The 27,157-nt window shown below is 38.3% G+C and overlaps 1 protein-coding gene across 5 annotated transcripts in view; it reads left to right on the top strand.

Annotated features, from left to right (window-relative positions):
• The window catches only part of LOC119656521 (probable phospholipid-transporting ATPase IF), a 114,680-nt gene that overhangs the window by 51,882 nt on the left and 35,641 nt on the right, over positions 1 to 27,157 (top strand). The window contains exon 1 of one of the 5 annotated variants that reach the window (XM_038062865.1): positions 11,253 to 12,238. The exons of 3 other annotated variants lie outside the window; for them this stretch is intronic. In XM_038062865.1, the coding sequence (XP_037918793.1) occupies positions 12,110 to 12,238 (129 nt within the window). In that variant the 5' untranslated portion in view covers positions 11,253 to 12,109. Of the gene's footprint in view, positions 1 to 11,252; positions 12,239 to 27,157 lie in introns of those variants that run through there. One more of the 5 variants, XM_038062864.1, reaches the window with a different exon arrangement.

Raw genomic sequence — 27,157 nt, 5'->3', positions numbered from 1 at the left:
AAAGTGCACAGTGTTGTTAATAGAAAATATTTAACAACCCTTGTGAAGAAAATTCACAAGGATAAAATCGAACAGTATTCTTAGACCATTAACCTCTTAAGAGGCTGGGTAAAAGACCTGTTCTTAACAAACAGTAAAAACACCAGTGAACAGAAACAAATCAATCAACCATGGTAGACCCACAATTACCATTGGAACTACCATTCCAAGAGCTTATTAAAGAAGCTAGACGATTACCAGTCTATACCGGACACAGCAGTGAATACTCACTGAATACCTGGATCGACGAAGTGAACACACTATTGGCTTTAACACAACCCGGAAACGAGCAATCCTACATCTTCAGGCTGATACTTCATAGAATTCAAGGAGCAGCTAGAGATGCAATTCAAAAAATTAGCGAACAAAATTGGCAGAACATCAAAGCAGCTTTAATCTTCACCTTTGGCGTAAATGAAAGTTACAGTAGCATAATAAATAAAATTCATAGGGTGAGTAATAGTAATAGGTCTATTGACGATATTTATACTACTCTTAACTCTTTGTTAAATAAACTAAATACAAAATTTATCCAAGACCCACAACAAGCAACCCATATTGAATTTAGTCCTATCAGAAACGAAAGTCTGGTAATTAATAAATTCAAGTCATTAATTCCTGAATACAAGGCATACTTGTTAGAAATTAGAAATTGTACCACATTAGATCAAGCTTACAACATATTATCTGAAGTTCGTCAAAATATTGATAATGATAATCAACCACGTAATAACAATAACAACTACCATAATAACCCGCGAAATAGTCACAGAAATAACCAAAATCAACGTAATAATAATAATCGACCCAGTCACAATTACAATAATAATCACAGACAAACAGATAACAGACAAAATTTTAACCAAAACCCTCGTTACAACAATTATAGGTTTAATAATAGAAACAACAATAACAGACCTAACAACTACAATAATCAAAATAACCATAATAGTCAAAATCAAAATAGACAACAACACCACTACCATCAGAATAACAGAACAGAGTCTATGCAAGTAGACAACTCCAATCAGTATCGTAGAAATAATTACAATCAAAATCAAGTCCAAGAACCGATGGATGTAAATTTTCAGGAAACAGCCTCGGAAATATCAGAAACTTGCTACCAATAATTAATTTGAAAATAGAAACGGAGATCATTCCTGTTCTATTCGATACAGGATCTTCTACATCAAGTATAGATGGAAAATATTGCAAAATTGGCGAAATAAAAGAATTAGAAAACCCCATTCCAATCTTGGGATTAGGAGATACATATTACGTAAATCAAAAATTAAAAACTAATATGCCACTCGAGTTCAATCTCCCTAATAGTCATAAAATATTATGGAACGTTATGGATTTCCAAAACAAGAAATTCAAAGCCATAATAGGACAAAACATACTGTACCCTCTTAACGCAAAATTAAATATCGGAGAAGGGAATATTGAAATAAATAACGTTAAGTTGTCTTTCAACTATGCGGCACCTGATGAGATAAATCATCAAACCGAGTTGGAATCCAATACTACGACTAGAAACAAGTTGTTCGAAAGTTTAAACAGTGAAGAATCAAAAACATTAAGGAAAATATTCAAGGAAAACGAGGATATATTCTACAATGAAGGCGATAACTTGACTTGTACGACTCAAACAAAACACGAGATCGTAACAAAAACGAATAAACCCTTGTATTCTAAAATTTATCGATTTCCCCAAGTACATGAAGGAGAAGTTAGAACCCAAATAGAGGATATGTTGAAACAAAACATTATCCGCCCTTCAAATTCACCATATAATGCACCTATTTGGATAGTACCCAAAAAATTGGACAATTCTGGCAAAACTAAGTGGAGAATAGTCATCGATTACAGAAAATTAAACGATGAAACAATAGAGGATAAATATCCAATACCGAATATAGAAGGCATCTTTGATAAATTGGGAAAAGCCCAATACTTCACAACACTAGATTTAGCTAAAGGCTTCCACCAAATTGAGATCAGCGAAAATGATCGTTTCAAAACAGCCTTTTCTACACCACAAGGACATTACGAGTTCAATCGAATGCCCTTTGGATTAAAAAATGCTCCTGCTACGTTCCAGAGAATGATGAACGAAGTTTTGAAGGAACACCTCAATAAAATATGTGTTGTATATCTAGATGATATTCTAATATTTGCAACTTCCCTGCAAGAAATGGAAGTTAACATCAGAAAAATATTCGAAACACTCCGCAAATACAAATTAAAAGTTCAGATCGACAAATGTAATTTTTTTGCTAAACAAACCGATTATCTAGGTCACATATTATCAGTTGATGGAATAAAACCAAACTTAGACAAAGTAAATATAATCCGAAACCTCAAAATCCCAGATACACAAAAGAAAATAAAATCTTTCTTAGGCATCACAGGATATTACCGAAAATTTATAAACAACTATGCAAAAATTGCATCACCATTAACAGACGCCCTAAAGAAAACGAACAAAATCAACATAAATGATCCTAAATATGTCTCAGCCTTTGAAAAACTCAAAGATTTAGTAATTAATTATCCTATACTACACTATCCCGACTTTAAACAAAAATTCGTCCTAACTACCGATGCTTCAGACAAAGCAATTGGAGCCGTCCTATCGCAACAAGGACATCCTATTTCATTCGCGAGTAGAACCCTCAACGAACATGAACTGAACTATTCGACAATAGAAAAGGAGTTACTAGCTATAGTATGGGCTACCCAGTATTTTCGACCTTACCTGTATGGAGTAAAATTTGATATCCGCACAGATCATAGACCCCTTGTTTGGCTTAACAACCTAAAAGAACCTAATAGTAAATTACAACGTTGGAAAATCAAACTGAACGAATATAACTTCGATATAGAATATGTAAAAGGAAAAGACAACAAAGTTGCTGATTTCCTCAGTCGTATTAACGCAGATAATCATGAAATAAATATGTTAGAAGATGATGGATATTACGAAGGAATAAGTGATAATGCAACAATACACTCCGGGGAAGAAGACCAAAATGATCTTATCCCAATTAAAGAAGGTATTGTTAATTTATACAAAACGCAGATAGTAATATTAAATAAAAAGAAGAAAGAATCCGAAACTATTAACAAAAGAAGGAAAATATATATAGATAAAACAGATATAAATAATGGAAATCTAGTAAAAGATATATTGCGACGATACATACCAGAGAAAGGAACAGTAGGAATACACTGTGAACTAAGTGACAGTGAATGGAACAAGATCCAACTAATAATTGTCAGTCTATATTCTAACAATAGTAATCTAAAATTTATTAAGTTGTCGAATAATGCCGTAGACCTCTTAACAGAAGACCAACTTCTTGAAGAAATCAAGGAAACTCACGAAAAGAGTAACCACAGAGGAATCTTAGAAAACTACGAAGAAATAAAAAACAAGTTTTACTTTCAAGGAATAATAAAAGTAATAACCAAATTTATAAACAATTGCGAAACATGCAATCTAGCCAAATATGATCGTAAACCTATTAAACCAGAGTTTCAAATTTCGGAAACACCCAAAAACATAAACGAAATAGTACACATAGATATATTTCAAATAGGAAAGAAACAGTTTTTCACCACAATAGACAAATTTTCCAAACACCTCTACACGAAGGAAACCCTAGACAAAAACGCAATTACATTTATAAATCTTCTCAGAGAAAGAAATGCAATAATAGGTAAACCGAAAAAATTAATTGCTGACAACGAATTTAACATGGTAAACATAAAGGAATATTTAAGGAAAGAAAATATAGAAGTGCATTTTACATCACCAAAATCACATACCGGAAACGCTGATATGAATAGATGTCATAATTCCTTGACAGAATAAATTAGAATCCTAGCAATTACAGAACCGGAACTCAAAATCGAAGAAAAAGTCCTTAAAGCAACAGAATATTATAACAATACTATACACGGTACAACACAGTATAAACCTGTAGAAATTCAACAAGGCCAAATTAACAAAGAAAAATTGTACGAAAAACTGAAAAGCAAAAAATGTAAATGGATAAACTATCAGAATAGGAAACGAGAAAAACAACCAGAGATCGAACAGAAGGAAATCTATATTAAAAATTATACAAATGAAAGACACAAAGAACAACCAAAATTTAGGAAAGTTGATATAATCAAAGGTAAAAACGATGAAATACTATTAGTGAAAAATAACAGAATCCGAAATAAAATACATCCAGAAAGAATAAAAAGAATAAAGAAATACACTAGCGTAATAGAGCAATCTAAAACAGAGATAACTGATGAACAAAAACTAACTATCGAAAAAGCATTAAATCAAGGACCGTAGAGTGAAACATTAATAACAAAATTTGGAATGAATATAACTAGAAAAGACATTAATACATTGAGAGATAACACCTGGATAAATGATCAAATTATAAATTTCTATCTGAACCTTATTGCTGAAAGAAGTAAAGAAGCAAATCACCTACCAAAGGTATACGTAATGAATACATTCTTTGTGCCCCGTCTTCAAGATAAAGGATACAATGCAGTAAGCCGTTGGACACGTAAAGTAGATATATTTGCATTCGACATAATATTAATTCCAATACATATAAATCAAAATCATTGGTGTATAGCAACAGTAGATCTAGGAAATAAAACAATAAAATACTACGATTCATTAGGAGGAACAAACGATGAGGTACTAAGAATATTATCAGAGTATCTTGAAAAGGAATCATTAGATAAACGTAACCAAATTTTTGACATCACACCCTTTACGAGAGTAAACATAGAAGACGCACCAAAACAAGATAATGGAAGCGATTGTGGAATCTTTAGTTGTAAAATAGCGGAATACATAACTAAAAACGCTGAATTAAACTTTACCCAAAAAGACATTCCTCAATTTAGACAAAAAATAATATTAGAAATATTAAACGGAAAACTATTCTAATATTACAGCGACCAATCCTATGGACAACTATAATATTCATTCTACTAACATTCAGTCAGATAACAAGTGCCGAAATAACAATTGAAAACGTAAAATCTGAATCCGGAATAATTTTAATCAAAAAGGACCCAATTAGACTAATAAAAGACTATCGTAGAATATACCATAAAATAGATTTGGAACAATATGAAAAAGCTTTAGAAGAAGTTACTAAAGTTATAGAACCAAACCCATACACCCTTGAAACTATAAAAACCATAAAAGGAGAATTAAAACTATTAAATCTTAACAAGTCCAAAAATAATACTTCCAAACCTAAAAAATTGAATAGAAGGAAAAATTCCAAAAAACCAAAAACTATAATCCCACAAGCTATGTCAACATCAGACCCATTATTCGATATTTGCAATTCAGCATTAGGACAAAAATCTGGATATAAAGATATCTGTAACTATAACATCAGAAATAGAAGAGGATTAATAAATGCGATAGGTAGTGTATACAAATGGATATTTGGACTAATGGACAACGACGATTATGAAGAAATTACGGAACACCTAAAAATAATTGATACTAATAATCACGCTATAATAGAATCAATGAATAAACAAATCGAAATAAATAAAGCTTTCGAAAATAATTTAAATAAGATTGTATCTAGCATCAACCAAACTAACGAGCAATATAAAAAATTAACCATCGATATAAATAATGCCACAAAGCAAATAAACGAAATACTAACAACAATTCAACTAAATCATAATCTGGATCTGATAAAAGACGAACTTGAGAAAATAATAGATAATGTAAATTCAGCCAAAGCAGGAATAATGACTAGATCAATATTAACCTATGATGAAATTGATTCCCAAAGGATAACTTTTGAAGAACTAAAACAAATAACAATTAATGTTTTAAGTAATGAAGATAAAATAATATTTGTCGTCAGTATCCCTATACTCACTCCACCATTATTAACATACTATGTAAGAAAAATCCCAAACTATAAATCAGAATATTTAAATATAAACATAAGCGAAGTAGTATTATATAACGATCAGTATTATAAAACACAAAAACATGTAAAGTTATTAAAAACTACATTAACTTGTAAGAATCCTAACTGTATCACAAAAATAAACAATAATGAAACAATAATAGAAGAAATAGAAAAAGGACTTCTCTTAATAACAAATATACACGATAATATTAAACAAAACTGTAATGAAAAAACATATCACCTTGATGGAAACTATATCTTGAGATTTAGCAATTGTAAAATAGAAATCAAAAACAAGACATATACTAATACGGTTAGAGAATTTCAACAAATATTAACTTTAAATCCAATTAAAAATATTACCAACTTTAACTACGAAGTAAATTTAGAAAAAATACAATTGGAAAACATAGAAAATCAGAAAAAGATAGAAGAAGTAAAATTTGAACATAAAAGAAATATAGTAACAACAAGTTCTACATGTGCAATTATAATCATAATAATGATTCTTATTACCATAACATACCTATATTGTAACAGACAAAAAACATCAATAAAAGTAGAAATAAATAAAGACGTAGAACTATCAGAAATTAAAGACGTCAAGGATAACGTCAATCTTAAGGAGGGAGGAGTTACACATGACTCACCTATTTCTCACAACCTACCCACTCCTCACCCCCATAAAGACACCCACATAACCCCATTATTCCAAGAATGAATTATTCCCAAGAACTGCAACAATGTATCATTTTGCATTAGTTGACATTTTGCATTTAATTAAATCTCACAACCCAAAATAATGACTTTATAAACATCCGGCCTATCCAGATAAGAATATCCAAATATTGCAAGCCAAGCGCATTCAGCATATTAATATCCACATTTGTTTATCCCAATTGCATCCGCTCAAATAACAAATCATTCTTTTCATTATGGGAATAAACTGATAAGAAGTCAATTAAAGAACCAAACGCAAAGTATATAAAGAAGAACCACAGATAGAAGATGGTTCTTGTTGTGCTCTTCCTCAAGTAGTGATGATCAGTGTAAATCTTTAAAGTAATTAAAGTGAATTAAATAAAGTATTGTTTAAATTGAATAAAGTGTTTTTCATTCTATTGGGCCGGTTGCCCAATTAAAATATATATTTTTTAATAATCCCGGAGAACGGAATTATAACTCGCGGAGTCTTACTAATTTTAAGACTCAGCGCGTGCAGACTCGTATCACTGGATTGCATAGCACTAGAAAAAAACCCGTTCTATAATTTTAATAAAAGCGTTTATTTTACACTAAATTATACAACCATACTGAACAATTAATAATAGAGCACTTCCTTCAACTGGTACATTTCGAGGCGTGCGATTTATTTTAACGCTAGAACTGGACTGACCCCGACGGCGGACCTCCTCCTCTTTTATACCCCCCGCGGGGGGTGACTATATGGTATAAAATTTTCCATCGTTAGCCTCCCGTGGCTAGGTGTATTCATATTCATCATCTTTATGTTTCCTGCCGATCTATGACGCAATCTATGCTATTTGCGAGGAGCTGTACTGCAATGGGTACTGTGGTATGACTTTCCCCGCAAAATGTCTGGGGATTCCCTTTGCGTTCCTAGATATTTGAGAAAAGTCTTCTCTGAATGTCATTGTAACAATTGCTATGGTACCACGCTATTTGATACTGACGCTAACTGCTGCATAAACACACGACTATTTTGGCGTATACGCTTGCCGTCATCTCGATCTAATGTCACTTAAGCGAAAAAACTATGCATGTCCAGGCTGGCATACTCTACCACTTCCCACGATATTCCGCCCCATATCAGAAGCTGTGAAGTTGACGAAGGATGGTTCTCCCGTTTCGTTGATACTTCCTTCAAATTTACATATCTCCATGATTCGACGCTATCGCCCAATTTTTTTTCGGCCGCAAGAGGTCTCATCAAGCTTTATTAGAGAACCAAGCTCCGAGAAAACATGCAGCCCAAGCTATGGCGTTTCAAGTTATCTGCCTTAGCATTTCAACATCACGTCATCTGCATTACTGAAACTTGGTTGGATGACAGGATTCTAGATTCTGAGCTTCTCGAAGAGTGCTCTGTGTTTTGTTGTGACAGAGACTGCGCTGCACTTGATAAAGTCCCTTCTCCCTGCCGAAAGTATCGTTTCTTCCTGCTCCCCCATCTATGATTCTGTCAGCATACGAGTCATTACGCCAAAAGAATACCCCTTTATCATATCCTTTATATATGTTCGCTGCCTCATTTCCCTTCTCTGTGCGAAGATTTCTTCGACAGATTATCAGAAGTACCAACCGTTTTGTTCCTATCGCTCCCTTTTATTCTCTGTAGCGACTTTATCCTTTCTATTCCTTCTCTTTATCCACTTCCATGAGCCGCCATCCAATTTACCCTTTCCAGAAATTACCTAAATTGCACTCTTGATCTTGTTTCCTCTAACCTTCTTGTGCGTTGTTTTTCACTCCCGTCTTATGCTTCTTCTTATATCATCATTCTGTCCTGGAGTTTGATACTCAGATTAATCGACTCTAACCCGTGTCATGCGCAAGCCTGTCAAGTTTAACTTTCGTAAGGTAAAGTTTGAAGGTCTGGCAAAAATCAACTGGCCTCCTTTCCTCTTTCCATTAACTTTCTATGCTATTTTACTAGATCTTCCTCCCCGTAACGTCGCCTCCTCATACCCTGTCTGCTTCACCACTGAAGTCTACAAAACACTTCGCCAAAAAGTCAATGATAGGAAGAAGTAAATGCTAGTTCCAGTCCTACCTAGCTAGCACCTCTTTCTATTGAATTCTCTGGTTCCTCCGGTAACTTCCCCCAACTATCTTGTGAGTTACTTTCTCACTACTTTTCCCCGGTCTGTTTCCCTCTCTTCCTTCTACATTGATGCAGCCTGCTCCATATGCCCTCTAAGCTTGACGCCAATGTCGGCCCTGGTTAGGACGGTCTTCCAAATCCCTTTTTGCTTAATACTGGTCAGTCCGTCATGAAATTTACCAATTTACTGGCCTGTGGAAAAAGGTTCTCATCATCCCCGTTCACAAGTGTGGCGATCGTACTGTTACTGAGAATTGCCGTCCCATTTTACGACTGTCCTCCTGTACGAAAATCTTGGAAAATTGTATCAGTGACTGTTCGTCCACCTCATAGCGAAAGCGCAACATGGCTTTGTTATGCTTAGGTCTACTGCCTGCAGTCTACTTGACACCAACTTTGTAATCAAATGTCTGAATTCTCGGCAGCAAGTGCATACTACCTACTATCTATTGACTTTGCTAAAGGCTTCGACACTGTAAATACTTCTATTCAAACCCTCCTCTCTCAACGTTTCCGTATCACTTGTTTCATAACTTACCTCTTTCCGGGATCTTGCTTCCAACCGATCTTCCCGCTTCTCTTTTAATGGCTGTACATTCCGTTCCATTCCCGCTCCCCTGGCGTCCCATAGGGATCCATTCTAGATCCTTTATTAGTTTTCTTTATCATCGCCCTTACCTTGTCAGGCATTATCCTTCGCTCCTCCTTGGATTTTGGCTCTACCCAGTTCTCCTTAACTTTCTTCGATTTCCTCGTAAGGAGTATTCTCGAGTACTGCTCTGCTGTCTGGTCACCCCCCCGCAAGTATGATTGTCTTGCTCTTGAAAAAGTGCAATGTAAATTCACCTGCTCTCCCTTCTTTAAGAAAAACTTTCCTTTCCCCGTGTGGACTACACATCCCGCCTCTGCTTTCTGGACTTGCCCTTCCTACAACGTCGTCTACATCTATTCTTTCATTATGAAATTTCTGTAGCCACGAGTGATAATGACGCCGTCGTGGATTACGCAGATACATAAATCCCTGCGTCCTAGCGAGGAGAACTCCAGAGTACAGTCATATGTTTGACAAATGGGTTGACTTCAATTCACTTAGAAAATTGAAGGATAGATCCTTCAAGTTAAGTGGAGTCAGAGGGATAGTGAACACATTTAGTATTCGAGAAGGGGTTTCTTGCGAAATTCCTGGGACTCAATGAATCCCCTTGAAAAATAGCCTGCTGCACATGAATAGGGTCTGAAATGTTGTTATCTTCAGATAATCATATTGTTAAGATAGTATGCCATCCTTTCACGACTGTCGTTCGGATAGATGCGGTATGGACGTAAATTCGATAATCTTAGGCAGGTATGTGGGGCGCTGCCAAATCTTCGGCGTAATCAGTACAGCAACCAAACAGATTTCTGTGGACGAGTCGATGATGAACCCCTCGGTCCAAATGACAGCCATTCTGGTTTCACATACGCTGCTTCTTCGTGTTAGTCTTGAACTTACATCAAAATATGCGTCTTATGGTATATGCACCAAAAGTTTGCTGGGACTTTGTCTTACTGGGATCCTAACTGTTAAGAATCTTAAAAAGAATATTTGAGACTTTCTTGTGTTGATTTTTGAGAGGGTCTTAAGGGACTTTCCTGCTCTTGTTCAGTTTTTATTACAACATTTCCTAATCAAGTCTATTATAATTCACTAATTTCACATAATTTCACAATCTAGGTAATCATTAATGTTTAAAAATCTAATATATGTTTAGAATCCACAGACTTTTATCTGACTGGCTGACTTACTTTTATCTGAAAAATATACATACTTCGTTGTTGTTTTCTGTACTTTATGCCGAAAAGATATAAATGGCAAGGTATCCAGGTCCATTCACATCTAGTGTGTTGGCTATATACACGCAGCGTTACTGAATGTGAACTTTAATCATCTCTGCAAATAAATTTTATCGTTAACAATATGAAGTATTGTGTATCTGAAGCCATTGATAGCCGAGACTTTGGAATTTTTAGCCCAGCTGGAAAGCTTTTACCTATTATTATTTAAAAATCTTTATATATTCTTTCTTAAATTTCTGGCACTCTTAATATCATCTTTCGTTTTTACTACAATTATAATTTTTTATTTGTTTCAAAAGGAGAACTAGATACTAATCCATCAGGTGCTACTACTTGAAAGCCTACAATGTACCTCTCTGTTCAGCGTCACCCAATAATATCTGTCCGAGTAGGTCGAATTTCCAGCTAGTGCATAGCTTTGGGAATTTATCTAAGCTTTTCGAGATACAATAGATACATACATATCGTACGTATCTATATACCTACATATGTGCATTTAAGTTTTTATGATCAAATGATCTGATTTCCATAGATCTCGTGCATGAAGTCAGTCTTATTTGGGGTCTCAGTTGCGATCTTAGTAGTAAATTTGAGGGTCCGGCGAACATCGAGTTTAGATTGCTTTCGGTGAAAGCTTTCGGCCGGGAGTGGGTGGTTAACTTCAAGAACTATTACTTCTGACATTAAAGTATTATAATTCATTACAAATTTGGTCATATCTACAGCAGCATGAAATTAATACAAAAATATTTCCATTAACATTTGGCGGGTTTTCCTGATTTTGTATTTAAAAACAGCCTCAAGGACGAGACTGCATAGTGAATTCTATTTATGACCATTAATTTCCAAAACGGTAGTTCAAGTGAAACGTAGATTTTGCAAAAAATCTAGTTACATCGCTCAAAGTGTGATCCAGATGCGAAAAAAAGCAAAGTATCTGACGATTTGTAGCAATAACATGCTAATATTATCTGAAAGAAAGATGTTTTTCGCCACAACCGTTCGCGTTTTCGCATAACAACCTGTGATCAGGCTATTGTTGACCAATGTACCAGAGAATCAACAGTTTTGGTCGGCAGTGACCACTTAAAAGGTGTTAACTAAGTGTTACTTTGTCCCAAAGTAAAAAATTGGTGAAAAATTGTTCATTACTTGTAAAATAAACCTTAAAGATACAAATAAAAAATGTGAAGTGTTTGAGCAAATATTTGTTGCCTGCGTTCTAGTAGGCATACATGGAGGTTCTCAGCAGTCGCCAACACCATTATTTCCCTCCTTTTCTGTATTCTGTGTTTATGATGGAAATTATTGTTATTTGTCGTGGAAGCGCGTAAACAAATGTTAAGTGCTTCGCGTAGCAACAAAGTGAAATTTTTTTCCGAAATCAAAATCATTGTTGATAAGGAAGGAAGTAAAAATGCATTTTGGAAATACTTTTCGACATTGGGACTACCATCGGGACCGATATGGCTTGTTACCCAACTGGACGAGGAGGAAGCCGATTATTTATAAGAAGCAGGCGATCCGTAAATTTGCTTGGTATAAGGTAAATGCAACAGTTCGACCCAAATATAGTAATTTTGGCTTAAAATTCAATTCCTTATTAGACTTTTGTAGGATAGTTTTTCGCTTCATTAATTATAGTATCCATTCGAGATGGCGTAGATTTAAGGATTTGGTTGCTTTTTAGGCTGTAGATGCATCTTTAATTGCCTCTAAAAAGAAAGTAAGCTAGTTAAGATGGTTACCAAAGAAATGAATTTGGTAAGAAGCAGCCACGGGGCCTTCGATGTTAGACAATCCAGCTTTTTGGTGAATAGATAGGCAGATTCACTTTCACTTTATAACTGTTTAGACAATTTCCACTACGAATCAACCACTGTGCAACGGGGACGATTGCCAGTGACTATCCCAGAAAGGTCTCACATTGGTGGCATACAGCCGAGATTTTCGATAGGCTAGTTTAGGGAGCATTGCTCCGTTACAAACTTTACTACGTTCTCAAACATTTTCGACTTTGGCATGAAGTCAGAGTGTTTCATTCGGCTTTACTATTATTATTCTGTTAAAGGAAAGTCGCACCGCGTCCTTGAAGAGTTATTGTGCCCCTTTTACTGGTTATAGTGTACCTATTGATCATAGTATCTCAAGCAGGCCTATAACCGTTAGGAACTTTAGTATGTTCCCTACTTCCAGATCTTTCAGCTTTGCATCTGGTATTCTCTGGTGTTCTCCCAAATGCCTTGACCTACTTTGCACAAGTGCCGGACATTGTCCCAGGACGTGTATAGAGATTTCGTCTTCCTTCTAACAAAACCTGCAGGCAGTGTCCGTAGAAATCCCCAGCTTCCCTAGGTGATAGTTCAGCCGACAATGACAATGACGACAAGTGAGAATTCCCACTATGATTCGGAGGTTCTTTTTGGTGAGGTTTACGCAATCCTTTGTGCGCATGGGTTCGTATCCCCCAATAAGCACCCTGGACTGCTCCATCCCTGGTAGGCCCGCCCAGTATAGTTCCCTCAACCGTTTCTCTTCATTTCTTAGATTCATAGCCATGAAACCGTTTCCGATTCCACAGAAGGGTTCTGGCCCGTGTAAAGGCATCCCTGCTCCCTTCTTGGCTAGTTCGTCCGCTGCCTCATTGCCTTCCAACCCAGCATGGCCTAGAACCCAAAGTATCCAGACCTTGTTGGCCGAGCCGAGTGTATTCAGTCTCTCAAGGCATTCCCATACCAGTTTAGAGTTCACCTGGTTGGACCTAAGTGCCTTGATCGCTGCTTGGCTATCGATGAGAATAGCTATGTTCTGCCCCCTGTAGTTCCTTTGCAGATTAAAGGAGGCACATTTGTCTATGGCGTATATTTCCGCCTGGAATATGCTAGTGTACCTGCCCATTGGCTCAAAGTACATTTTCCTTGGACCACTGACACCAGCACCCGCTCCCTCTGCTGTGAGGGATCCGTCAGTGTACCAAGTAATCAGTTGCTGGTTTAACCCGTATGTCGCGGCCACGCTCTCCCAGTTTGCCTTGTTACTCCAACGTGTTTCAAACTTCTTATCGATGTGAAACCTCGTTCTCATGTTATCCCTTGGTATCAGTAATTCGGGATACCGCCTAGAAAGAAGATCAATCTTCCTTCGATTTAGGCAGCTCCCCGCCTCACTCATACTACCGGCCAATTCAGTTATATGAATCGTTGCAAATTTAATTTTAACAGTAGTTTTTTTTGTTTTAAATATTCGAGAAAACCGAAAATTACTATAATTTTCTTGCACGCCATTTTAACCTGGATTGCTTCTTGCTCCTCTACTCAGTAAGCTTGGACTATTATACGTGTTTCGGGCAAAGGTGGTTCGCAGTCTTCTGATAGAAAGAAGAAGAGCAATGCAGTTGCCGCCCCTCCCTATTGTGTGACCTATCCACTGCCACTTCAGCTTTTCGATTATATCGCGTACTTTGTAACAAACCTGTGCGCCGACCAAGTTTTTGGTTTGTAGATATCAGGCCAGGGCAGCATGAATAACGTCATCGATAACAAGAAGACAACTCCTAAATCTGCTAGCGATCGCAAAGTGGTCAAACTTTTAACTATTTTCGATATGGTCCATAAGACCATGTTTCTCCATCACATGTTCGAGTAGTTGTTGTTAGAACGCACCTTTAGGGGGCTTGCTAAAGGATTCCATTAATATACCAGTTGAAATAATGGCTCCCAATTCAGTTGTAATAGCTGATTCAAAGGGGTCAAAATTTCTATTTACAATTTGCAGAATGTTGAAATGAAATTTGCAGTGAAACGATATCTACTTCTCGGTTCTACTTATAGCTTGAGGATTTTGTCTAAGGTCAGAGAATGGTTTTCGAAACTAGCGTTATCAGCTGAATTAGGACATTGCGTGCGTGGAGAGTGCTCGCCACGTGTAGCGTTGATTGTCACGTAGTGGTGTGCTTACTAGAAACCGACGTACGTGTCATCATCATCAACGCCGCAACAACCGGTATCCGGTCTAGGCCTACCTTAAAAAGGAACTTCAGGCATCCCTGTTTTGCGCCGAGGTCCACCAATTCGATATCCCTAAAAGCTGTCTGGCGTCCTGACCTACGACATCGCTCCATCTTAGGCAGGGTCTGCCTTGTCTTTTTTTTCTACCATAGATATTGCCCTTATAAACTTTCCGGGTGGGATCAGCCTCATCCATTCGGATTATGTGACCCGCCCACCGTAACTTTTTGAGCCGAATTTTACCCACAACCGGACGGTCATGGTATCGCTCATTGATTTCATCGCTATGTAGGCTAACGACTTCTTCGGAGGATTCTTCAAGAACCCAAGTGTCCGAGGAATACATGAGGACTGGCAAGATCATTGTCTTGTACAGTAAGAACTTTGACCCTATAGGCTCTGTTGGCTGACAACAACCGTGCGCGGATTTCATCATCGTAGCTGTTATCGGTTGTGATTTTCGACCCTAGATAGGAGGAATTGTCAACGGTCTCAAAGTTGTATTCTCCGATCCTTGTTCTTCCTGTTTGACCAGTGCGGTTTGATGTTGTTGGTTGGTTGGTTTTTGATGCTAATGCTGCCACCATATACTTTGTTTTGCCTTTACTGATGTGCAGCCCAAGATCTCGTATCTATTGCCGCCTGCTTGACCTGGATGAAGGCTGTTTGTACGTCTCGGATGGTTCTTCCCATGATGTCGATATCGTCAGCACAGGCCAGTAGTTGGGTGGACTTAAAGAGGATCGTACCTCTTGCATTTACCTTAGCATCACGGATCACTTTCTCGAGGGCCAGGTTAAGGAGGACGCAGGATAGGGCATCCCCTTATCGTAGACCGTTGTTGATGTCGAATGGTCTTGAGAGTGACCCTGCTGCTTTTATTTGGTTTTATCTGCTTTTATCTGGCCGTTTAGTCAGTCGAATTCATGCTTGCATTTTGTGTTAGGCACAGCTCATTATTAAGAGCCTATTTAAATTGGAGCTCGAGCTAGAATTTTAGATTTGGGAAGCGATGTTGTAATGAATATCCATGATGAGAAGGTGATCAAATCATTAACCTGAGTTGGGTATTGACGGCTACAAAAACAAAAAAAAAAAAAACGAATTTGCAATTACCGTGGAGCTGAACATCTTGCACCCCTGCCCCATTATCAGAAGGGTGATCGACAGAAGAGAGGGATACTTAGTACTGCCCCACCTTCGATGTTTGCTTCTTCCTTGGTATCTCGGGTCGTACTAAATTTTGCATTGTATTTCGGAGGCTACAGAGTTGTAGATCAAGTGATTATAAGGCTTGAAAAGGACACGTGCGTAAGCCAAGGGTCTTAGATATTGTAAAGATGACAGATTAAGGAAAGCTAGACGATTAGCGCAATTAGCGTTGTGAAGGTTCTTTTTAAAGTTAAGGGAGCATGTGAAGTTCCTTTATGCGGTTGGCTAAAAAATCGATTAACATATTTATAACATCTTGAGTGTTGAAAGTTAATCTGCATCGCAGTCATCTGCGCCCATTTCGGCGGCGAGGGTTGCGTCAGAACATTTGCTTCCTGATGGACATCTCTTCCGGCAAGTCATTCTCTTTGTCTTTGATTTTGACATTCTTAACAACCAAATTTAGTATACAGTTTGCTTGTTTCAGGCACGTTGACTTTCACCAGCCAAATTCCGGGGGGGGGGGGGGAAACCTGCCGGGGATTTTATTGACCGCTATCAGTTTAAGGTTTAAAGCATCCTATGCGCCGCTAATCTTAGTTACATACGGTGGCGCCGCGGGATAGTTACCAACATGATGTTCCTGAGTCATTTGCTACAAGTGAACGCGTGGGGGAGAGACCTGTGGTTCTGCTAAGACATGACTCATTAGGTGGTTAACTACCATCTCCGAAAGCTTTACTTTCACAATGTTCCAGGCCTCTTGAGTTAGCGTTTGACTGACGGATTTGCCATCCACCGAAGCCATTTGTAATTAGTTCCGGATACCTTGTTGAAAGGGCTAGTGATGTCCTATCGGTGTCTATGTGAAGCGGTCAAGTTTTCATTTTCTTTGCATTCTCGTTTATTTTACTGGCGTGACTGGCTTCCTTGTCTGATTTGTCTCATTCATCATTGAATTTTACCTTCACGTACTGTGCACCTTCCTAGGAAGGATGTCTGGGGACCTAGAACTTCATCAATGCCGTCTATTCCTCTTTGGAAAACCATGAGTGTATTCATTTGCAGTGAACGGCAAACTGTGCCTGAGAAAAATTGACCTACTTTCTCTAGCTAATAGGCGTTTTGAGTTTGCGTTGCCTAGGTGCCAAAACAAAAGAGAATTCCCTTTTTGGCAAGGCTTGGGTAGTCCACTTGATTGTTGAGTCTGTTTCCTACATCGTAGCATGCCCTTTGACTTCCCGTGAATTAGTGAAATTTTTTTAGACCGTTTTAGATTCAAATCCAATTTAAGTTTACTGTGTCCTGCGTCCGGATAGCTGAGTGGTTAAAGCACAAGGCTGTCGTACGGAAGGTTGTGGTTCAAATCTCACTGGTGGCAGTGGTTTTATCGTAATTTGACGTCGGATACCAGTCGACTAAGCTGTAAATGGGTACCTGTCCTTACTATTAGTCCGTTGGTCTTCTTTTCCGCAATTAAAGGATATGGCTCCTAAGTTGAAAGCTAACTCTAGAATGTGGGTGTACAAGAAGCTTCACCCAATCACAACCATCATGTCTATCGCAGAAAACTGAGTTACAAAGTCGTTTTGGAATCGAGACGCTGTCAGTCTAGTTTCCTGGCTCCTATGGGACTCGATAATTTCCCGGTATTTCTCGAATACGTAAAAACGAGCAGTCAGATTTTTATGCTTATTAAATTTACCGCGGGCAACTCAATGTCTCTGGAACGCCAGTGTCCATTTAACGAGAAATCATTGCATAATTACATAAAAGAGAACCATTGATTTTTTATAGTCAAAGAAGATATTGAAAGGTTAGAAGATGGGGTCGTTCTTTCGAATTATAACGAAATTTCGAATCAGATTTGGTATAGTAATCCAATGAACTATTTAATTAGTAATAATAAGGGGGCAAATGTATGCATTTATTAAAAGTGTTACGAACGGAGGAATGGTCAACTGAGGAATGGGCATTTATGAATTGATGGGAGGAACAAGGAATATACCAAAATAACGAAGATTAAATCGGAGGTTGCTATCAAGTGTCACATTGAGATCTTTGTCGAAGGGTAACCATCGAGTTCGGAGTAATCGGATGTCGGGGAGATTTTTAGTGAATAACAGCTGTGAATGAGTACCTGAGTCAAATCAGGGTAATAATCTCGGGCGAGCGCAATGCTGACCACATTGCCTCCTAGTGTACCGTTACGGTCTTGAATGAAGTGCTCTAACACACTTCAAGGCCCTGATCCAACATGGATTGTTGCGCCAACGATTATTATTATTATTATTATTATTATTAACATATGAATGTGTTAAGATTTGACTGAAGTCTCTGGAAAGATCAATAGGCGAATTACCAGCAGAAAACAGTTTTACATCTTCTACATATAAAACACTAGGACAGCTAAATTTGGAATGAAAAACGAAAACTGAAATGGGCTGAAAATGGGTCCCTGAGGTACCCCTAATGAGAGAAAAATGGAGACAAGATGCAACCATTCACCTATCACCATATGATTGGATTTTAGTGATGAGAAAGTAGTAGTTATTAGAATCGAAACCTTTGGAGAAGTCAGCATAGATTATACGGACAGAATGCTGGTGAACTCTAACAAAATAGTTATAGTCGAGCGATTGCGTTGAAACACATGCTGGTCCTTCAAAACGAGGCGACCGAAAAGAGACAATCTTTACGGACCTACCTTACGGAGGAGAGGACGGGTATAGGGTGGTAGTTTTCGGCTAGTGTAATATAATTTTTTTTTGTAAGGGGATAATATTAGCTTTCCCTCACATATACGGAAATATAAGCTCGAACAAACTCGAGAAACAACTTGATAATGGAGGGGTTCAGAAGAGGTGTGGAAAATATATACTCGTACTAGCTTATAAGATGCGATCCGTTTTGAAATTTAGTGGGTTGGTTTGCCTGTGAAAATCCTCGGCCCCCTTGGTATGAGGATATAAGTGAACTTGCTCTTCATCAGGAGCTCGATTATTCTATATCCTAGAAAAAACGACTAATGAAGTAGCAAATGCAAAAGAGGGTAGTGTATCTGTATCTTTTAGTAACGGTTAAACACTCCAATTAAACGTTGGCATAATCTAAGGATTTAATCCATAATTTGATCTTTAGTTTCATCTCTATAGATATTATATCAGGGAAGAAACAAATTGGGGAGTTTTTCTCATTCATTCGTCAGTTTTTGCAATTTTTACCCAAGAAACAGACACCTTTCCCAATTTGTTTCTGTAAGTTAGTACTGGTTATCAAACAACTACCAGCTGAACTGTTTCCCATCTAGAAGATTAAATATTATACCTATACTTTCTATTTTTCTTTTTCGATAATAAATAGTATGAAGGGAGATTTCATTGCATCTCAAAGAACTATTATGCCCCTTTGTTGATTATAATTTACTATAGCTGCAACTGCAGCGGGTAACACCACATCGATTTGCGGAATTCCTCCGTTACATAAACCAATCTGGAATATTACACGGGGAAATCGAGTATAAAAGACCATTACAACCTGAGCGCTCAGAGGCTACCCTTTTCCCCAGCACACACATATTAGGTTTTTCCCCGGGTGGCTTTTTTTGCTTTACCCTACAATATGTTCGTAAGTTTCATTGCTCCTCCATAAACTTTGTAGATAATGTCCACAGATATCCTTAGCTTCTCGAGATGGTAGTTTAGCTTGCAGTGATCTGTGAGGTTACTCCCAGTATGATCCTTAGGGTCTACTCCCACAAGCATCCTGGATTATTCTGGTTACTTCACTTAGAAAGTTCTCTTTCCTGTTCCTCTTCTTTTCTAAGTGCTATAACCACGGTCCCCTCCTCGACTCCATAGAAGGGTTCTAATTCATAGACGTCTTTGCCTTTTTGCTCAATATGGCCTGGAATCCAGAGTATTCAAACATTGTTGTTTCGACTAAGCGTATTTAATGTATCAAGGCATTGCCGTGGTAGCCGCTCGGCTGTCATCTGTTCTGTCATTTTTACTTTAGTTGGAAATTGATAATGCCTGAAATATACTGGTATGCATACGCAGCGGTTTAAAATATTTTTCGTTTGGACCAATTATCCCTGCATCCACTCCATCTATTGTGAGGCGCCCCCTCGATATACCAGATAATCGGTTCCCGGTTTAAGCACTAGGCCGTTGTTATACTCTCCAAATCTGCTGTTACTCACTTCCTTTTGAAGCTTGGTAAGCGAAACATCTTTGATGTCTTGAGCAGTATGTCTGTTCTGTAATCCATTCGCAACTCAAATTTTTGTCGAAATGAAACTTCATTGCTATCAAAATAAAAAGACCAGAAAAAAATATCAATTTTCCTTCGATTTACGCAGCTTTCAGCCTTGCTGAACCTCCGGATGAAGATTGCCTGCTCGTGTATGTGCATACGAAGATGATTCTTGCCCGCACAAACTATCACCCCATAAGCAATTATTGGGCTATCGAGATGATAACGCAGTAGTCTTATATAATTTTCGATGAGCTTCCCCGTTTCTTCCGAAGTAACCGGAAATGATCAGTCGAAATGAACTATCTGAGTAGCACTCAGTGGTTTCTAATAAAATATCAAAGCTGAATTTATTTCTGGTCCATATTGCTATTATGTCCTAAGCATCTTGATAGTGTGCCACACCTGTCTACCTGGTGCAAAACACGTACCGTTACAAAATTGGAGGTATTTAACATATCTCCGAGGAGGGTTCAAGTGGGCAAGTAAGTAACATCGATTTTAATTATAGTCCTGGACCTGGTCTCGATGTACTTCCTAGACTTTTTTTTTAACAGTAAACAACGTACTTACTTTTGTAATCAGCACAAAATGTGGAGAGCCTCGAAGACAACAGCTTCTAGCCCATTTGGTCACCCAATTTAAGCCTCTTCTTTTACTTCAAATTTTTCGTTCATACAAGAACGTGTTTCCCTTGACTCTCCACCACCAATTATTGTATGGTTCGCTTCCTATTTTGTAGTCTCCTCCAGAACATTTTTTGGTGACTCCACTACCTATTCGTTTTTCCCTTTGTATTTGATATTGACTTTTTTTGAAAAAATATCCATTTTTTTTCCTCATACGCTCATGCTCGCTCTAAGCTGATGACCTTGAAATTTCTGCATCGCTAAACTTGTCCTTAACTTACTTCTCCTCCTCTCTTGGTCGGCATATCTCAATTCATGACTTAATATTAGTCTTTCATGATAGTATATTCTCTTATATAAAGCATAACTTATCAAGCACATTTACTAAGGCGATCCGCACGTCGGTGAGTCTGGGATAGTGAATTTCGTTACATGCAGTTGTCACGCTTTTCTTAAAGTTGACCTCTCCACTGCCACTTTCGTCTTCTTATCTATGTGGTCATCATCAATTGTGCTTCCAGAATAACCAATTTTGCTTCACATTTCTTCTCGCACGATAACTTGCTTCAAATCTCTTTTACACATGTGAACTTCTTTCTCAAATGTATCCTTACATATTACTCTGCAGTTTGGTCTTCCTTTTGCGATCTTCTTAAATATAATTTTATCCTTTAACAACGTTGAGCATTCCCTGATGACTGGACACTTTTCATGCTTTGTAAGAACCTCATGGTCTATTCGGACACTGTCTGTCAGACTCGAAAGTCTACATTTTATTACAACTAAAAGTGCACCTCATCTACTCGAAGTCTACTAGACTTTTGACTCTCTCACACGGTATTTTTATCCAAACTTGGGTCTCTTTACATTCACCTGTCACTCATTACATGGCTCGCCTCCTGCCTCTCTAACCGTTTCTGTGGCGTTTCTGCTGATGTTTGCATATCCCGTTCCCCTTCGCTCTTCTGACGTACTGCACGGTTCCTTTCTGAATCCACTCTCCATTCTTTATCAACACGGTGTCTTGCTTGTTTCACGCTGATAACCTTCCCTTCCCCATCTGTGGTTGGCCCTGTAGACTGTATGCCCTTTCAATCGTCAGCAAGTGCCATTCGATGTACTCCTTTCTCGAATTCGCTCCTACTCTATTCCTTACACTCTTGATGGCACTACCCTTTACCATATCGGAGCTTCCTCCAAGGCGAAGGTGTAATTTTCAATGATTCGGTAGACGCTGTCTGCATGTCTATAATCGTGTTTCTAGAATGTCGGGCTTTGACTCTATCAACACTCCTTAATACTTGTCAACCCCCGCGTACTCGAATGTAGCATTCTTGAGTATTGATCCGTCATTTCGTCCTCTTCCTGCAATTATGATTGTCTTGTCCTAGAAAGACCCTATTTCACCCGATCACTCGTCCTTAAAAAGAACTGAATTGAATTGAATATTATTCAAACAAAAAAAGCTTTTTCTGCGGAATTCGTGCTCTTACAACAATAGATACCGTGAACTAACTCACTTCTCCTTCTAGTCATCGTTAAGCAAACAGAAAAAATAATTTCTTATTCACATATTTTTTCCGCATTTAGTTGGTGTTAAAAAATGTATTGCAAATACCCAATGTTGGCATTTAGATATGATATCTTCGTACTTTTAGTTTATTTATGATAACAGATGCTAAGTGGAAATACTTTTTTGTAGAGTGGAAATATTTTTGTAGATTCTCATATCCGGTTTCCGTAAACCTCTATATGGGAGACAGGGCGCCAATTATGCCTAATGTCTGATGGTTCTTGGCATTGTTTTCTCTCTCAGGACTCTTCAAAACGCTTGCATTGCCCTTCCTATATTTCAAGCTTCTAACCCGAGCTAACCGTCATGAATCTTTCGCTTGCTAAGTAGTTTCGCTATGGGTATCTGGCTCGAACACCGACCTAATTCTTCATTTAATATTGTCCTACTATTCAACGTAGGCAAAAATTGATGAGCGCTTGAAGGTCTCATGTAAGCAGCCCCCTTCCCATTAAGAAGTATATAGAGTATATCGGAACAGCCTTAAATCGATGTTGATGTTGTTGACATAGCTGTATTTTCAAATTTTGACAGGGACATCGTTAGTAACAATGCCGCGTAGATATAGAAATTGTCCGAATCATTGGATTTGTCCATGAACACAAATAGGAAGATTGCGATGTCCCATCAGCCTGTGAGCCTTGCTTTCGTTGGTATTTATCTTTGTTCTAACTCTGTTTGCTTTCTCTTCAAATTCAAAACCATGGTCGAAATCGAAGTTTATGACTCTTTAAGTGAGCAAGCTGACGCGATCAATGTAGTCGAGGTGTTCCAAGACGGATGTCATAACCCATAGGACTCCATGCCAGTATGAAGAATTTACATGAAACCGGTTGGGGGCTAGGTGCAACCTGATATAATAAACTATCTCATTCCTCCTCATAACAGCAATTGGTTCTTCTGGAATTCCTCTTCTGAACAGAGTACTACAGATGCACAAAGTGCGATGTCCTTTTTAGTGATTTTACCGATGATCAGGTGAGGCAACTCCTTCGCAGGGACTGCAAGGAAAAATCTTGCGGGGTGACGGAAATGCCGGGATCATTTTATTCCTGTTTGAAAAAATACTGACGAGTATTTTTTAAGAACAACTATACTTGTCGCATGGCCAAAGTTGACCAGGTTGAAAGGAGAGAGTTGAATTCAAGTGTGAGAGAGTATTGAAAATGACATCAAGAGTTTAGGGGGGGGGGGGGGGTTGAAAATTAGAAACTAAGATGGATATATGTTAATGATGGGGAAGTTATACAAATAAGGATCGGGAATAATGCCCAGTGTAGAACAATACCCTATCTTGGACGATAGAACAGATGGTTTTTTTATTGAAGGGATAAGAGGATCTGAGGAAAAAGTTGAGTCTGAAAAAGATCCTCTTCAATGATCTCGGTCTGAATGACCTTGGAAGTGAAGGGCTTGAGATGTCGCTGACACTTATCTAATAAATTGAAGGCTAGGAAAAGTCTCCGTGCTGGGTTTTTCAGCAACCGTTTAGGCCCCGAGTGGAAATATGTTTGGAGGTTTTCTTTTCGGTATATGACGGGCCATCGGCGAAGTATTTTGCGTTTTTAATACGCAGTCTTTCTATTTAGGACGGGGAACTATCGACCTAAAAAAATAAATAAAGGGTCTAATGCGCTGTTTAGGGTAAAGCAGCTCGGTTTCTTATATTTTCGAGGGACACGATTGTCTAATTCACACAACTATATAAGACTTTTGACGAACTGGGAGGTAAATGATGATGGTTTTATTATAGATGGAGGGTTAGCCAAGTTTCTGACTAGGAATCTTCCTCGGCCAACGCCTGACAATCAGGATTTGATGATGTTGTCCGATATTCTTCTAGAAAGCTGTTACTGTTACCATATGGCTCCGAAAGCTTTCGCTAAATCTAGGAGTTGTTCTATATTGTATGCTTCTAAGGGAAGCACTAGGGCGTCTTCTGACAAAATGGGTTCAAGGAAGAGTTTTAAGTGTTACGATACTCTCGCTGAAGCCTAGGAGGTATTGCTTTGCGTATTGATGAACTCTATGATGATTTGATTAGTAAGTACCAGTGTGGCTGATTATTTGGGGTGCCAGTGCTTAGGGCGTGCATGGTTATTTGGGAATTCGTCGCTGTAACATGGTTTGTCGGAGAGGAACCGACCTTTAACTGTTGTCTTTAGTATTATCAGCAATCAGCAGTTGATTGAGGTCGAATTTAATATATATGATATAGTTTTGTTTAGGACATTCTGGAGTGAAGTGAGATTAGATGCTGGGATTTTGGAGAGCATTCTTCTGACTCTTGCTGTCCTCATGTCAAGGGAATCAATATCAGGCAGAATACTGACTACGAGATTGCTATATAGAATGGAGAATATTTGAATAGCACAGTGCTGTGTAGCAACGGAAACTTCCTATACAGAGAGAAGGAGGCTTTCGATGAACAGTTTAACGCGTCCTGGACAAGGCTTACTCAAAGTGACATTGCGATCTTGATGGATGTTTTGAATGCCAATTTCTGTCATTTTGCCCCTGGCGGCACATACTTCGAGTATACAGATTAGTTGGGTCAGTTTTAAATTTAGGGATTATCTTCTCAATATGCGTAACAAATGGAACGCTGAGGCAGAGAGCTTCAATCCATAAAGTTGAACACCGACATATTCCAGCTGTTGTTCGACATTGGGAGAGTTATCTTAGTGATCAGACGGCAGATGTCCTAAATAGTCGCCGTTAAAAATGCTCTTTGCAGCATCCCGAGAGGGATCACAAGACCTGGTTGATTGTGGAGTCGTAGAAGTGGATCGACGAATGTAAGGAATTGGAGGGATTTCGCCCGAAAATTATAATGATTTCAGAACTGCGCAGCACATTAATGAAAAACTAGTAGGTGTTCACAAATTTTTCAATGATTCGATTCATCCACGATGATGAGCAGCTGAATAGGACGAAGGAGCACTTCACCGGATACGGACTGTTCCTCCAAATAGATGTGAAATCGTCTTTGCCTTAACATGCTTAAGCCAGGTAAACCCACTAGGCTTGGCAGTCTCCCCGTTGAATTGTTTCTTGCAGCTAATGTAGCTTCTACAGAGCTGCTATTTCTATTCATTCCAAAATCCTGGGGATTCAGTGTCTTTGCTAAGGAGCGGACCAAAGGGACGATTCTGAAAAATTGCACCTGTCTTCAGTGTGTTAATTGCGTGTTTTCTGCCTTTGCAAGGATAATATTTAAAATAATTCGGGAGCCTATTATTTGGAAAACAACAATTTTCCATCCCGGAGAGGGGGGGGAATGCACTTTTGTTTTTTATGCCAACTTCTACCCCGACCCAAAATTTTATGTTAAACGGTCTTGGCTGAAAGAATTCGGTTGTTGAAAGCTTTAATGACTGTACTTCTAAGAAGACATCATTTGCATACAGCAGTTTGAAAGACGTTGGACGCTGGGTGTCCCGTGTGGCGGTATCTATGGCAAGAACAAAGGGAATGGAGGAGGGCGTTTTCTTGATGAACACCTGCTGTTATACGAAGCAGTTTTGATATACCCTCCAGATTTCGAAATTTACTCCTTGGTTCGTGGTCTCAGATTTCGCTAAGTTTTGGCACTAAGCACATGATCAAACGTCTTCTCTAGATAGAGAAATGCATTCTAGAGAGGGATTCTGACAGTATTGCATCAGTAGTTTCGCAGTCGTTGACAAACTCGGTCTGCTTCACGATTTTTAAGAATGCGTTCAAAAATCTTCATGGTATGGGGTAACGAATGAATCGGACGGTGGAATATTTTGCTAAACTACCTTTGTTTTTCTATACTGAAACAGTCGTGGTTTCTTGCCAGTCGGATGGTGCTCTAATCTCCTCAATAATGTTATTAAAAAACTCAGTAAGCCAGAGTGTTAAGTACTAGTCTTTTGCTTTCCAGAGCTGAGTTGGATGTCGTCAGGTCTGATTGCTTTCTTCGATTTCATTTATTTGATTGCTTCCTCGACTTCAGTCGCGCTGACAGGTGGAATTACTCCAAACGTCGGCATTGCTTTTGGAAGTAGAGGATGAGCAAATTCTTCCGTTGAAATCTGACCAGATGTCTGTTGGTGCCAGTTTTTGATAAGTGGGTACAGATGTTTCTCGTCGTCCCGAGTTTCCAGTTTATTATAAACATCTTTGTAATGGACTGCCCGGGTATCGCTTTATTTGCTCCCCGATTGATATTCTTATAAATTTGTCAATTGGTCTGTGTTTTGTCGACAAGAAACTTATGGTAGAGGAGTTTCTTCGGGCGGTCCTTCATTTGGAGACCGTCATTCCAAAGCCAAGTATCTCGACTGATCAACTGCAGGCTGATACTAATGATGCATTGACGCTCAATTATCAACATGTGTGTTAGTTAAGGTGGTATCAACTTAAAAAAATAACCGATTTTGCCATGAGCGGTTCGCATAAATTAAATATTTCCGGAACTTTTTAATCGAAGGGTATGTATTGACAAGTACAAGGTGGTGAGTGTCTGCAAAATCCACAATACTCTTGCTACACTCGTTGCATGTTCCACTCCCTTTTCTTTCATGTGACTTGGTGCCATCTGCCTTTTCATCCACATTACCATTAAGATCCTTCGCAGTGAAAATGTAGCCACGTTATATGTCTTTATATCAAGTGCCAGAAGGCATCCTTCTCGTGTGATCCGCTGCAATAATAGTGAACTTCATTAGCCGCTCATTAGAGTGCTCGACTTCTTTAAAGGCGGAAACTGTCATAGATGGCAATGTTGATACTTTATCGATTGCGTGGGCTACCAAAGTGAAGGAGTTTATAACCATTTCTGGAACTGTTTTTACTGGCTTCGCAGGTCGAGTTTCTTG

This window comes from Hermetia illucens, chromosome 5 (assembly GCF_905115235.1).
Source record: "Hermetia illucens chromosome 5, iHerIll2.2.curated.20191125, whole genome shotgun sequence".
NCBI classification, from domain to species: domain Eukaryota; kingdom Metazoa; phylum Arthropoda; class Insecta; order Diptera; family Stratiomyidae; genus Hermetia; species Hermetia illucens.
Note: the sequence above shows the minus strand (reverse complement) of the source record. Positions and strands in the feature narration are given on the sequence as shown.